Source organism: Odontomachus brunneus, unplaced genomic scaffold (assembly GCF_010583005.1).
Source record: "Odontomachus brunneus isolate Ranch 3 - 2012 unplaced genomic scaffold, Obru_v1 Obru_scaffold_132, whole genome shotgun sequence".
NCBI classification, from domain to species: Eukaryota; Metazoa; Arthropoda; class Insecta; order Hymenoptera; family Formicidae; genus Odontomachus; species Odontomachus brunneus.
Window position 1 is genome coordinate 292,870 of NW_022639582.1, and position 15,833 is coordinate 308,702.

General features: G+C 43.6%; 1 protein-coding gene and 1 long non-coding RNA gene across 10 annotated transcripts in view; one reads left to right on the forward strand and one right to left on the reverse strand.

The window, feature by feature from the left end:
- The window catches only part of LOC116850046, a 32,662-nt gene that overhangs the window by 13,355 nt on the left and 3,474 nt on the right, over nt 1-15,833 (reverse strand). The gene's annotated exons all lie outside the window — the stretch shown is intronic.
- Nucleotides 754-14,810, forward strand: LOC116850033 (glutamyl aminopeptidase-like). Of its 9 annotated transcripts, none has more exons than XM_032827813.1 (15): nt 754-1,438; nt 1,560-1,642; nt 3,287-3,669; nt 7,945-8,103; nt 8,235-8,314; nt 8,683-8,940; nt 9,034-9,239; nt 9,349-9,529; nt 9,722-9,941; nt 10,391-10,953; nt 11,025-11,256; nt 11,627-12,038; nt 12,145-12,287; nt 12,361-12,713; nt 12,821-14,810. In XM_032827813.1, the coding sequence occupies exons 3-15, from the start codon at nt 3,324-3,326 to the stop codon at nt 13,001-13,003; spliced, it is 3,336 nt and encodes a 1,111-aa protein (XP_032683704.1). In that variant the 5' UTR covers nt 754-1,438; nt 1,560-1,642; nt 3,287-3,323; the 3' UTR covers nt 13,004-14,810. The 9 variants fall into 9 exon arrangements, with proteins under 9 accessions (XP_032683704.1, XP_032683703.1, XP_032683701.1 ...); XM_032827812.1 differs by lacking the exon at nt 1,560-1,642 and adding an exon at nt 2,604-2,605; XM_032827815.1 differs by lacking the exon at nt 1,560-1,642 and having other exon boundaries at nt 755-1,438; nt 2,604-3,669; nt 8,683-8,791; nt 8,858-8,940.

Here is a 15,833-nt window from a genome sequence, read left to right on the forward strand (position 1 = left end):
TCCAATAAAATATTGATATAAAATACACTTAAAACAAGATCTCGGGGCAGAAATCAGCCGACGTAAAAAATCGACTAATCTTTATCACTTCTACCTGAGACTCGTAAAGTATTTCAACTGGATATGATAAATCACAAGGTTCAGGAGACATAGTAACGTCTTGTTAGTCTGCAACATATAGCAACGCATACGACATAATATGTTGCAATACATTGCACAACCTGAGGCTGCAAAACCTACGACTTGATTAGCTGTATTAATTAACTAAAAGAGACAATCTGATCGTGTAGCATACGGCATAATGTATACGTTGCAATATATTGCACAACCTGAAGCTGGAAAGCCCACACAATCCGATCTTGCATTAGTTGCCTAAGAGAAACAATTCAATTCAAAGTCTCGCCAACGTAACCGTGCAATGACGTGCTTTGACCTCATTCGTTTGCACATATCGGGCAGAATCGATGGACGAATTCGGCGCTATTCCGCGATTAAACGATATCGCGATCGTCGGCAAGCCGAATCCTTCTTGGCCCTTGGTCGCGAAGGGCCCAAGAGTTCCAGATATTAAGTAAATCGATTTCTCCCGTTTCTCTCCCTCTTTCTCGTCGGCTTTCTCCCCCGTTGGGATGCACGCCACCGCCACCACCACCATCGCCGCCTCGCCGCCGCCGCCACCGCCACCGCCACCGCCAGCACCACCACCGCCACCGCCACCATCGCCGCCACTACCACTCCCGCCGGTCGGCGATCAGCCAAGATGCCCGACCTGCGTGAACGAGACGGGCGCAACCTGTGGCTGATCCTGACCGGCGCGCCTCTCTCTGCGTCCGGAAATTCACCCACGCTCGATCCTTGAAGCGCCTCCACTGGCATCAGTGCCATTCTCACCGCGCGGCCGTTTGCACGTAGTCTCTCGTCGAGGACAACCGTGGTCCGCCGTGCGCGACGTGCTGATCGTCATCGGGTGACGACGGTGATGCGCGCTCGGATGCAGGTGGGGGTCGGTGCAACGAGGGACGGAGATCGCGCGCGGGGCGTCGCGGAGCAACCCCCGGGGGTGATGATGAGCGTGCCGGCTCCCCGAGTTCTCCCCGCCGTAGTGAAGCTTTAGTCCTGGCGATGCGGCGACCGCGAGCTTAACGTTTCGCTTCGGCTCGTTCTCTACGGCGAGTGACGACGTGCTGCTGCGAAAGAGGTGCGGATGTTGTTGTCGAGGAAAGCGAGAGCGGCCGGCGCGATCGGGATCGCGTGTAAGACAGTATTGCGTTTGTTGATGGAGGGCGATGCGCGAACGTAGCCGGTTAGCCGCCTGTCAGCGTGATTAGCGACGTACCGTGCCATTATTAGCCGCGATCGACGACGATCGGCGAGAGGTTCCTCCCACGAAAGCGGACATCGAATACTGCTGATCGATGTTGAGTGCGGCTAAAGAAAGGTGAATACTTCTTTTTCCTTGTTTTTTTCACAACTCATGCTCATTAGAAGCGAAAACGGCGATTGTTCAGCTACGCGTAAATGTCAAATCTTTTCGTAATGTTACATGTCAATTTGGGAAGACGGCACGCGAATACGATGGAACACTGAATAATTAAGACATGCTCGCCAACTCCGAATTACTTCCGACGCATTTGAGCCTGGTGTATATTTATTTATACGAAATATATATATATATATGTATGTATGTATGTATGTATGTATGTGTCTCGTTCATCAATGTTTTTTCGTTTCGACGTATTTCTCGCCAGTCGTCTAGACAGGGTCAATATTCTATCGCGAGGCACTCTATTCGTATATCTCATGCTTTTAAATACGTTTTTGTATTCATGTATGCAGCTTTCAATAAAATCGAGACGCGCTCCGGTTCATTTGCGTTCGACGTTAATTTACTCTTGAATCTTAGTTGAATTTTATGATAAAAATATAAAATTAATAATTAGAATTATAAATTATTCAAAAATATAAAAAAAATTTACGTATGTGTCGAACAAAATATAAATTCAATTTCGATCATGAATTTGTACAAAGGATGAATGCTGAGAGAAAAGTCAATGCGATTTTAATTTATTTCATAAATATCTACGCAATGTAACGCGCGTGCACACGTCGTTGAGCACATTTCCGCCGAAAGTTACTTGCTCTTTTCGTACGGAGTGCAAGAAACGATATTACTAATGCATCGTGTAAAAGCCAAATTTCTTGGCACAAGATCGCGCGTAACAAGTCGGTTAAAAGCTGCCGTCATCGAGCTGCACTCTTCGTAATCGTCCATAATAGTTGGCATAAATCGGAGAGTGATCACTCTTATGTTTTGCGTACAGCTCTGAAGCAGCTTCGTGCGTTCATGTACGATAGCAAACGGCAATTCGAATATACCCGTTCGTTAGCCATTCAAATAGACGAAAACTACATAATTGTGCAATTACATATCTACAAAAAATAATTATCAAAGTTTAGTTATATACTATCGAGAGTAAAGCTTGGTCAAAATAATATTTGATTAATTTTTAAATCCGTCTATATATCGACAATCTCTTGTGATAATTATATTGCGTTTATGTGAAAGAAAATTTTAGTTACACGTTCGATTTTATATGTTGCAGATGTAAGTTGGTTGGACGTGTACAGCGACCTTTTTGTACAGAGAAATGTATTATCGTCGTGCTAAGCTAATCAACGACATGAGGTACGGGATAGAAGGCTGATTAATTACTGTCTATAATTCACAAGAGTACACTACGTCGCGAGAGCTCTTTAACTTGTAATTATTCACGTCGCATCGCACACAAGGACACGTAGGCTTGGACTGACACGTAGAAGATAAACCCTCCTCTCTCCGTATAGCGACCTGAGAATAGATATTTTCGCATCGAGTCGACGTGATATCACGTATATATGTATATGTTACGAAGAAAGTATTTCTCTCAGGTATAGATCGCATTCGTTCGCCGGATCATCACGTTCGTTTTTATATGAGACCTTTTCTTCACTGTGTGTGACCGAATAATAACTGAAAAAAGTTCATCACTCGTGCCGTCGAACGCAACATATCCGCGACACTGGGACCAATATGCAAATATACCGCCGACATAAAATGCATCGTGCATGTGCAAGTATACTGTGCCGAAGTAGAGCCTTAATTATAAAACGCAGCCACCGAGAGAATAGCTCGATATAATTTTCGACATGACCATTACACATGGTACAAGAAAGGAGCGATTGATACCGTCGTGAACTCATCTAACGATGGCAAAAGATTTGCGACTACTGTGTTTGTTTTCTCCAGAGTACAATGTAAAGGAAAGGCCAGTTAGAAGACGTCGATGCTCGCTCACGTTGATAATATCGATCATGAAACATGTGACCTGACAAGCAGAACGCTTCGAAAGAGAAATGAAGCAGGAGATTCACGCGCTTTGAAGAGAGCGAGATTGAGAGCACGTAATTCCGATCGTTCACACGTAACTCCGAATCTGTCGAATAAAAGACCGAACGGAGTAGTAGCGAAGAAAGAAGAGTATAGAAGTACAATGACTGATGAAGTAGAGTTACAGTTCATCAGAAGCGGTTCTAGGCCTTCTTCTCGGGATCCTTCTCAGATTCCCTCTAGACAATCTTTATCGGAACAGGAGCAAAAGATACCGATACCAGAAGAAGAGCCACCTCAAGGTATGCATTAACAAGAATTACTTTGTGAAAAGCTTTATTGCATGTGTGTATATATGTATGTACGTGGAGTGTGTGCGTGAGTGTGTGCGGTCATAATATGGCCTAAAGTGTCCACCGTCGTGTGCAATCGACGTGGAAGTAATCCCTCGTGAGAGAACAAGTGAAAGAGATATGGAATCAATTGTGTCTGTTACTAATTTGTTTTGTCGAATTTCGCTAGAATTGTTACGAAAATCTGCCGAGGTTTCGACTTTCATTCGTCTGTATTTTGCATTTCTTAAAGTAAGAATTGTGCGACACAGTACCCCCTTGATATTCGCGTGTTCATGTACGAACTCGCGTACATTCAAATTGTTCGCGAATTTATGCCCTTCGTGACTTACTCTCATGACACGAATGTAACTTCGAGAAAAATTTAAACACAGATATTAGCTCTGACAGAGGGGAATCGGTCTCCGCGTGGTAGTTCGATACGCAGTGGAATGAACATGATAACGATACTGTCATATGGTATGTTTACACGCATCAGGAAAATATATAAATGTAAATAAGTAAACAAATAAATGTTTTAAATTGACGATATATAGTTTTAAATTAAATTCGCTAACTCGTTTTGGATTAAAACAAATGGTCGGTTTTACGGCCGGATGGAGGAGTTACACGCGAATTCGAAATATTCTTCTCGTTTCGTGCTCGTGGTTACTGAACTGAATACCATTTTCATGATAAGTAAATATTGAGCCACTTTATTAACCTGTACGACGATCAATGTGTAGATATACTTTCGACGTGAATCCATCCTTACTTTTCCCCTTATTTGTTGGCTCCGTGTTTAATTGATTACGGGAAGACGCGCTACCAACAGCGCGCCTTCCGGAACTAAATCGACTGGAAAGAAGGTCGACTTTTAACTCCGATCTTTTCGGGCCGTCTAACTTCGACGGACGTAGTCGGGAAGCACATGAATGTTTTAATATGCTTCGACCAAGACACGTTCGACTGGTCACGAAGTGATATTTTGAAACGACGCTCCAACTCACTGTGAAATGTCCGAATAATTTATGCCGTACAACGCCTATCCTTTTCGTGGCTGAAAGAAACCAATCGGAATGGCAGCGACAAAACGTTACGGGGTCACAAGTTCAAAAGTTCAACCATTTATAAACTTCCTCTTCTCATCGATATTTGTCAATTTGCATACTATTAACTCTTAAGCTTTGCTAAATCGCAGACATTGTCGCAGATGTACTTCTGAAAACATTATTTTTGCAGGACCGTATAATTTGCGATAAGAAATAAATATCTCTTTTTAGGATTAAATCCTCAATGTGTTTAGAGAGGAAATTTACATAAAATAATGAACAGATCGCATCTTCGGTGAAATAATTCGATTTCTTAATTAAATCGAAATAATAGAACATAATTTTCGCAAATATTTTTCAATCAGATTTACTTGTTCCGCGGCATACGCGTCTAGACTTTTTTGTACATTTGCAAAAGCTGTATGTTTTATTACTGTCTTGTATTAGCCTTTCTTGGCATATATCTACATTGTACGATAATAATCGGAATTTATGAGATTTTTCAAATGGACGAAATAAGTTATGAGATGGATGGAATAAATCCCAGATGAAGAAGTCGTTCTATCTTCATCGTTTCTAATTTTCAACTCGAACTTCTAATGAAAATTTAACTGCGAAAGGAACTTACACTAATGCAATCTTCTTTATCGGGAGGAAAAACGCGAACAATATTTCGGTGGTACGAACTAATATAATCGTCGAATGGGTCTCGTGGCGAAGCGAAAATCGATACGACATCCTTCTAAAGAACTCCGATCCACTCGCAACTTGCCCCCGATTCTGATCTCGGAAGGGTCAGATCTCGTGTGAGATACAGCTACACACATTTACTCCCCACCTATACACCGAAAACATGTTCTACCACGCATGCGGTGTTACGAGCTAGCTCTTATGACGAACGATAGAACGGGGAGCTGTCTTATCTCGGCTCTTTTCAAAATTCTTATCTCGACAACAAGTGGAGAAGAAGGCGATGGGAGGTAATCCCTCTTGTCACGTGTACGTAAATTTCTACGCCACTATTTTAAATATATCTCAAGTCTTTCTTTACAGCGACTATTAAATTTTTCCAATATTTCTGCGACATCAAGACAATCGTTCCGATACACGAGCAATTAGCATTCGTTCTCGTTGCGAACACAAATGCAATACTAAGCAGCTTCTCATGTGAAATGTCGGCGTATCAAGGCGGATTCATAATGTCGAGCGAGTTATAATGCCGAGAAACCCATAAACGCGCAACGTCGCGTCCGGTTGACTACCCCCGCGGCTGATACAAATGTCACGGTGGGCCACCGACTGGACTGGGTTGCAAAACGTGGATCAGGGATGGCGCCACCGTGATACCAACCACCCCTAACTGAAGGCGAGGACCAGCAAAACCACCCCCGTAAAGCAGTCCGCCACCAGGGGATTTGGACAGCCGCCATTTCTACCTAACTCCGCAGTAGCTATATCCCACGCTTTAATGCCAATGAAATGTCAAGGCACGTAGCGCGTTATAGACCCGCCGACGGTGTCGGACTGCTCGGCTCGAGTTTGACAAGCTCGCGGATCGTCGCGTACTGGCGGTTCCTCGCGGTGGGGTGGATCGCGGTTGCGCTACCGGCGGTGGTGTTGCACGGAGTTCTGGTCGCGATTGTGCTCGGTGGATCAGGAACGCCCGCGTCACGCACGAGTCGGCTCACCCACGCCGATTAAGCGGCACTCGTGTTCCTGGTGTGTTGCTTCCTGGATCCCACGCGTTCGCGCGTCGCGCGCGCTATCGATCAGCCATCGATAGAGCATCAGAATTCCGGAGGCCTCGCTGTGCACGGAGCTGCCCCCGTTGCGTGCGTACGAAACGACGGCAGACGGCGCGAGCAAACTCGCGGCCACGTTGCTCCAATTTCGGCGTGTTGACACGACGATCGGACGATCTCCTGCTGGCGCAACGCTCAGCCGCCCTGCTGCCGGTAGTAATTGATGCGGCTCGAGCAACCGCGGCACAACACGCGAGAGCCGGCTCATTCACGGCGAAACGAGTGCTCCTGCTGGCGCAACGCCGTCGACCGAAGCTCAGACTTCACCCTCGCTGAACCCTTAACCTTGACGCGGACGGTCCAGCGGCGAAAGTAACGGCTGGCCGGGAGGGGAAGCCACGAGGCGACGATCACACGAATACTGGCTGAACAGAGAGAGCCCCTTATAAAAGTCGCCTATGCCTCGAAAGACGGTCAGGTAAAAGAACTCGTTCATCGGAGACCGCCGCCGAATCGGTTCGCGATGAGCGAGCAGGATGTCGATGACGTTGCTTTTCTGACAGGTGAGACAGTACCTAAGCAGATGGCTAGCTAAGAATTAGGACACGCGAGATCGCGAGGTCCTTTAAAACCGTTCTTCTCGACGTTCTTAACGCGCTTCTCGGCGTATGCCTTCGACTCGCGTTCGCTGCACTTGGACGGTTCCTTTTCCATAAGAATGGCTCGACCAGATGGCCCACTTACAGCCCTCCGGGGCTGCGAATAGACTGTACGAGAAGCACGTGTGTGCGATCAATAAGAGGAAAGCTTCCTCTGATCTTCCGAATTAAAGCGTATATAACCGACCGCTTCGTTCTCGCCTACGCGCTTGTATCGATACTTCCCGTTGACAGGTTTTGTTATTAGAGCCCCGTTTATTGACAGCGGAAGCAGATACGTCGCGTGACACGTTGTTAGCGTTGTTCTGCGGTTGCGTTATGCATAGCACCTGTGTACGCGACTGCGACCGCGTGAGAAACCACATTTGTAGGAACGAACGTGTCGCTGTGTATATGTAAGAAAAAAAAAACAATGGTCGCACGGCCGCTCGCAATTTTCAAACCTAATGGGGAAAAACATTGCATGTTTCGAGATCAAATCAAATACTAGGACTATGGCGCATTGATTTTACGAAACCTTGCCAAGCATACTCTACTTTTAAAAAGTAAATGACACGTGTATGAAAATACGCCTCGTAGCTGTATTCACAAATGTGCGAAAGTGAAATGTGATTGACAAAGAGAAACATATCTCGTGATTAGATTGTGTATCAATAGAGTTACCAAAATACGTACTATAAATTGTTGAATAATCAGCCGTAAACCAGGTCTACGGTAAACCATGTAACGCGATCTCGTCGGGAATTTTAATCTCGCGTTAAATTTTAATCGAGAAATCCTTTGTTCCAACAGGTAGCGACAGAGATGTAAGGCAAGAGCGGACGCGTAGTTACGAGCGCGATGGGTTCACCATTGTGTGTTCTCGGGGAAGGGCTGTCTGCTTCGTCTTGACCTGCCTCTTCACGGTCCTAGGCGTCGCGATCATCATAGCCTTCGCCAGACCAGCAAATGGTACTTAAATATCGCTTCAATATAATACCATCATTGTCTTCTACGTAAAATATGTTTAATTTCTACTTGAAGATCACACCCGCCGCGTCCTCTCTTTATCTTTCTCTTTTACATATTGTTTACGTTTTCAGTTTGCCCTTGCGAGGAGAAGAAGATGGACAGCGCGGAGATAAATACAAAAAGCACCGTGCTTCTATCGACTACAAACGAGGTGAGTATAGATTTGGACGCGTCGTCACATAAGAATGCTGACAAAATTAAAGAAATGCAAAAAGATCGCATACAATTTACTTAATCTCTTGAACGTAGGAGTCGTCTCGTATGATTTGTCTGATTTTCTGTCTCAGTGACATAATCGATTTCTATATTACATATTATCACGAAGCTAAATTTAATTTCCAGTAGATTACATTCGAGCATGCTCGTGATACGGTAAATTAGGCTTCACCTAAAATCAGGCAACTGTATACGCGGACTAGTGTAACGGGAAATCAATCGAACACGAGACTATGTACCGATCCATAGGCAATGCATATTTTATAATACTGAAAATAACACGCAAATTATCGAGTACAGTAGGAATTCTTGCAGATATTTCCATGGAACAGCATAAGATTACCCACATTTGCACATCCTACTAGGTACAATATTTCCATCCATCCGAATCTCACTACCACGAGAGTTAGAGGTAAGAACGAGCTGCTTGAACACGTAATCTCTTCGCGATTAACTTATCGCTCGTTCTCTTTTGTAGGACAAGTTACGATCGAACTGTATGTCGATGAAGACACCAAATTTATCGTCTTCCATAGTAGCGGCTTGATTATTACTGAAAAAGTAAGTAACACCTGAGAGATATACATTCGCGCGCGCGTGCGCAAATCCCAATGCCTTGCTTTTATCGTAATCTTTGAGAGTCAACTTTTTCAGATGGTCCAAGAACAGCGCAAAGTTTCGAAGTTGAAAATCGCGAAATTTCTGGAGTATCCGCTGCGCGAACAAATATATCTAGAATTAGACAGCACTTTTCGGAGGAAAACGAACTACACGCTACATCTAAGATTCGCCTCTAAGCTGTCTAACGAGCTCGACGGTTTCTATCTCAGCAGCTACAGCACACCCTCCGGAGAAACAAGGTCAGCCTGAAACTCAGCGATTATTAAAACCGCTTCGCGGATACTTGATCGATACCTGAGACGGCCGACCGGTGAATTTTTGATCCGAAATCCTACTTTCGATCTACAGACATGTGGCCGCGACTCATTTCGAACCGACGTTCGCGCGCACCGCCTTTCCGTGCTTCGACGAGCCGCAGTTCAAAGCCAAATTCAAGGTGTCGATATACAGGGACAGATTCCACATCGCGTTATGCAACATGCCCGTGATAAATACCGACGAGGCTGGATTTTATCTGGGCTCAAGCATTGTAAGTATGCACGCGTTTGTCACATGATCATGGAGTTCAATGCGCAATTTTCGCTGCCATTATCATAATATTGTTCGACATCTTCGCCCTATCGATCGTAAACATAATTCAGACCATGTTATTGCAATTACGGCATTACCTGCGAGAGACCGCATCTGCATTAGCCTGATTTAGAAAAACATTGCTTCTCAGTTACGAGACGACTTTCAAGAGTCCGTGGAGATGTCGACGTACTTGGTGGCCTTTGTGGTGTGTGATTTTAAACCAGTTACCTCGAAGAACAGGGGAGACATACACGTGTACGTCGCGGAACATCTACTTCCGCAGGCGGTGTATGCCGCAGACACTGCCGCTGATATTATGGCTTATTTTGAATCTTATTTTGGTATACCGTATCCTTTGCCAAAGCAAGGTACGTCTTATGTAAGGTATCAAGTAGCAATCATTCAAAAGCTATTCGCATTGCTTCGATACATCGTGTTTTACGACGCATAAGGTAACCAATACCCGGACTCGTATTTAATTCTAGACATTCTTATTGTTTTGGTCTTTTTAAATACGAATATTTAAAATTTTGACACGGAATATATGTACACACACATATATTTTCTCATTAAAAGCTTAAATATTCGTATTTAAAGATCAAAAAATAATAAGAATATCCAAGATTAAGGTATGTATTCGGGAATTGGTAGTTTTACCTTCGTTTACTTAACAAAAAACGAAATTTTGATTCATTCGAGACGTTAAATAAGTAAAAAGAAAACATGATTTCAAAATAATTAATTATCATTAATTATTAAGAGCATTAAAATGATTAATATCATAATTATTACTACAATTATGATCGTGTTTTATTAGATTTAATAGCAATTCCCAACTTCGCGTCCGGTGCTATGGAAAATTGGGGCCTAATCACCTTTCGAGAGGTGGCGATACTGCTCGACCCAAAAGAAACGTCTCTCGAAGCGCGGGAGGGCATAGCCGTCACTATAGCCCACGAATTGGCACATCAATGGTTTGGCAATCTCGTCACGATGAAATGGTGGAACGATATCTGGCTGAACGAAGGAGCGGCCAGTTTCTTCGAGTATAAGGGTGTGCACAACTTTTCGCCCGAGTGGAACATAATGGATACATTCATCATATACAAGACGCAGCCAGCACTCCGCCTCGACGCTCTGTCCAACAGTCATCCGATAAACGTGTCTGTCGAGGATCCCAGCGAGATAGAGAGCATCTTCGATGAGATCAGCTATTACAAAGGCAGCGCCGTTCTTTACATGCTGGAAAGATTTATGGGCGAAGACGTTTTTAAAGCCGGACTGAATGACTATCTAAATCTGCACGCCTACAAAAGCGCAGACACAGATGATTTGTGGGCGGCTTTCTCAAGGAGCCTGAATAATACGCATGATATCAAAGTAAGTACGATACGCGAAGAGCGAATTGAGTGCGTCGCACGCACATCTAACGAAATTAACGATTTCGCCAGGCGGTAATGGGCACTTGGACGCAGCAGATGGGCTTTCCGCTGATAGTCGTCACTCGCGACGGCGATACGATTAAATTATATCAGAAAAGATTCCTCATGACACCACCAAAAAATAAAACCTACGCTTTAGAGCCCAAATCACCCTTTGACTACAAGTGGTACGTCCCGGTGACCTACTATACGGACAAACAACCGCACGAGATTCGCAAAGTGTGGTTGAACATGACCACTGGTAACATACTCAACAATTATATAAAATGTTATCATACAGTATGTCCGACAATTCGTTATGCAGTCGCAGTGTACAAGTGGAATTCATCAAACACAAAATTTTCCTCTACCATTTTGCAAATTATTCTCTATCATTCTCCATTCTCTTCATTTCTCCAAACCAATTCTCCACCATTTTGCAAGCGACCACATAGATTTTTAGTTATTTATTAAAGAATATTGGTGCATTATCGCGCACAATCAGCTGCATAACGTATTGTCGACCACACTGTATATCTGTTAAGTAAAAAAAAAATCGTATATATAAAAATCGTCACGTTCTCTTCCGCGTATTTTGACTGGAAAGTTACGACAAATGTTGTTTCGTTTAGTCGAAATATGGGACATGTCGCCGTACGACATCAAGTACATCAAGTGCAACGTCAACCAAACTGGTTTCTATCGAGTTAATTACACGGAAGACATGTGGGCCGAGATCATTAACACTTTGCTCAATAATCACACCATGTTCAGCCCTGCGGATCGGGCAAATCTTATCGATGACGCTTTCACGCTTAACGAGGCGGGTATGCTGGACATCGCGATCCCATTGAATCTCTCATCTTATCTTATCCACGAGAGAGACTACGTGCCATGGCATACCGCGCAGGAGTTTCTACATTCTTGGAGGAAGAAGCTGTACGAGCATACCGTGTATAAGAAGTTCACTTTATTCTTCAGATATCTGTTGCGGCCAGTCATAAAATACGTCGGTTGGGGCAACGATGGACCTCATATGAAAAAGTCAGTATGACATTTTCGAGTACACCTCGCTTGCGTCCAGAACAATTGTTAGATATTCGATGGCTAAGAACGTGATTTCAAGTGTTGTCTTGTTATTTCAACGCAGATTTCTAAGAAATTCGGTAATGAAATCCGCTGTCATCCTAGGAATGGATAATGAATTGCAGCCCGCGAAAAGTCTCTTTGACAAATGGATGGATACGGGCGCGCCTATCCCGCCCGATATACGAGATGTTGTTTACGCGACAGGTAAAAACTGACACGTCATATACCACTTAATAATTTAATTTCCCCAAATACCGCATTACGATGGTATTTGTAGGTATCAAATACGGCGGCGAGGAAGCGTGGTTTCGTTGCTGGGAGACTTATCAGAAGACAGAAGTGTCCAGTGAGAGACAAATACTATTGCAAGCCTTGGGCGTGACAACGGATACCTGGCTGCTTCAACGTTACCTTCTGCTGTCGCTGAACCAAGATCTAATCAGGGCACAAGACATCGGGACCGTCGTATGGTCTGTCGCCTCCAATGAAAACGGCCGTCATCTCGCTTGGCGCCACATTAAAGCCTATTGGCCGAATATCCAGATCCTATTCGGAAACGTGTCTGTCGCGATGAGCAGTCTGATAACAGACGTTGTCCCTTTCTTCAACACGGAATACGATTATCGCGAGGTGAGAAAAAGATATTATTTAAAAATCAATTATGTGTCAGCGTTTCGTTGAAATAACGTAGCGATGATTTCTTTACGGTCGTTTCTCAAATTTTCCTTTTTGTACAGATCTCGGAATTCTTCAAACATGTCGAAGTCGGCAGCGGTATGCGCACCTTGAAACAGAGCTTAGAAAAGATCAAGTCCAACATACACTGGGTAAAGCACAACGGAGACTGCATAGACACAGTAATCAACAACATTCCGCGCACTCCGCAGAATAACGACGAGAATAGCACGATAGTGAGCTGAAGCGTGCATTCAGTCGTCACGGCGCTACGGTTATTTTTTCTACAGTTTTTATTCATACGCGATACACTCTGGAAGGATACATGATGCAGCCTACAAAGAAGAGTATCCAAGTCGAAATTTTGATTATACTTTCGACCTCGGTCATTTAATTTTTAACGCCTACTTGGGAACTTTAAAGCCTATATCAATTTCTTTTGATTTTATTTAACTTTATTAACTAATAAATTTAGATTTGTCGAAATATCTTCTTTAAAACTCACAAATTACATTTTCTACCATTTAAAGGCGCTAAGTAGCATCTCAGTTTCCATGTGTAATAAGTATATACTGATCCTTCAGAATATACAGATGTCAGAACGTCTAGGTCGAAAGTAGGTCTGAAATGTCGACTCGAGCAGGAAGAAAAGCGAAAGCTCCGACACATTAACTCAGGGGGCGAAAAAGGAATCTCATTCATCATCTAGATGTAAATTCGCTGATCAAAAGACATCTATTCCCGTCACTCCCGTTGGGAGACCGTCTCCGCCAGGCGAAGCGTAGACTTTAAAGGGCGACAATCCTTGAAAGAAGACAAATCGAATTCCCCGACAAGAGAAAGATACTTTCACTCTCTGTACAAAACTCATTATCATAGTTCGCTTGCCGGAAAGGGTCTCCCGACGCGCACGGACGAAAAGCCGAACTGTTTGTATGTAATACATTATACACCAATTTATACGCACTTTCGAAAGTATCTATTTATTTAATAAACGTGCACGCAGTGCGTGCCGGTCGGATCATTAAGTGTAAAGGGAGATAATGAGAGTAAACACATCGTTGTTCCTAGGGTAGTCGTTGACCCGACACGTTTGACAAGCGAGGCTAATGACACACGCCTATTGATCCTGAAAGCTTTAGTCTCCCGAGTACTTTATTACAACGAGGAACGACGATAATCATCTCCACGTGATATGTTCATGCCACATCCCTGAGCCATTCAGTAAACTGTTGTTTTCAAAGAAAGGATCGAGCGAGAAATTTGTCATGGAGGGGAGCGCGCTAATTATACTGTTCGGAAATATACGATTTGTGCGTGTATCATTTACGACAAGACATTGGTGGCATTTAGAGGTAAATATCTGTCGATCATGACAATTATAATATTAAAATGACAATGATATTACGTCATAATAACGATACATAGTGATAATGTCATTGTCATGATAATAATGTTAGCATGATCGTACGAGCGATCGTCCCGCAACCGGTGTCGGGTAAGATGTATTTGCGAATAACGAGCAGCGATCTCGAATATGCATTTGTAAATATCATATATTTTATATAGCTGTGTACGCGCTAATATAGGAAATTAGCATATATGATTACTAATCATTTACAAATGCATAAACTCTCTCTGTGATCAGACGAGGACACAACGGACAACTTCGCGTTGCTCGTGAACATTTTCCCCGACACTGTTCCACGAGTTTAAGTAGCATATCAATGTACGGCAAAGAGGCGTAACACGCTAAATTGTTCGGGTCTGTGCCTGTGTCTCACAAGCACCGTCCAGAGAGGAACGAAATAAGACGACGTTAGAGGACTCTTGGTCGCGAGGTCAGGTGGATTCGTACGTCAAATTAATTGTAAAAAAAAAGAAGAAAGCAAGGAAGGAAGGAAGAAAAGAGATCGATGTACCATGTGTGTGTCGTGTATTCGTGTTTGCTATAGATCGCTGAAGGCGCGGGATACGTCTCGTGTGGAGTTGATTGTTCTCCACGCGAAGTAGCATAAAAATAAAGAAAAGTGGATATTTTATTATGAGAAAGTAAATAAAATTTATATAACCTCTCGTGACGCTTTATATAGTGTGTACGTATTAACGTAAGAGAGACGTGTGCCGTATTTGTTCAAGTACTTTATAAAGGATCGCTGACGTCGATCGAAACATCGACGCTGAACTTATCTAGGACCTCGTGCCGCTTCCGAAACGTTGCGTTTAACCCAGAATGATATCGATTAATAATAACAATAATAATCGCGCGAGCTCTAAAAGCCACGAAGCGGGACGTGACAGCTGTGCGAATGTGATCGACACGTGAAGCAACTAAGTTCCCGTTACACTTTGGTACTAATCCGTTTATCGTTTCGCGATCAGTACAGTTAACCGCATGGACAATAAGCGCCCTAAGATGGTGAAATGTATTAACGAGTACTCATGACTATCACGTTAAGTGTATTGCGTTACATACGTTAGTTGTTTCAACGATTGTTTGAACTTCCTAAGATTAAGGCTTAGAAAATTAGGTGTTCGTCGTGTGCGAAACGACGCGACGCGCGCGTCTACGAAGACGGACACTTAAAACGATAAGTACCGTAGGATTAGGCGCGAAAGGTCTGCGAAGTGTGTCTAATAATTATACATATATAGAGAGACCAAAGCCAACTGCGAAACAAGTCTCTGCTCCAACTAACCAGAACAAAAGAAGAAAGAACGTCGAACTGTCCGCGAGCGTTCGTGTGTTTAGCTGCTATTTTTGTTTACAAATACTTCTCTTGCCACTGTCGAAACTCGGTGAACAGTGAACGTGCATCTTAGCGTTAAATTCGCATTTCCCCGTGAATATCCAGTTAAAAGTGAAGCACTCGTTAATTAAACAGAACACATTACGTCGCGTACGAACGCGTGAAACGCAGCGGTTCTTCGACATGTTCTTCGATATTTTCACGGGTCTCTACTGCCGTTTACGCTTGCCATTACCGATGCCCCTTAATGGTATAATCTCTGAAATATTTAACCTTATATCGTTAGCATCTCTCTCTCTCTCTCTCTCTCTCTCTCTCTCTCTCT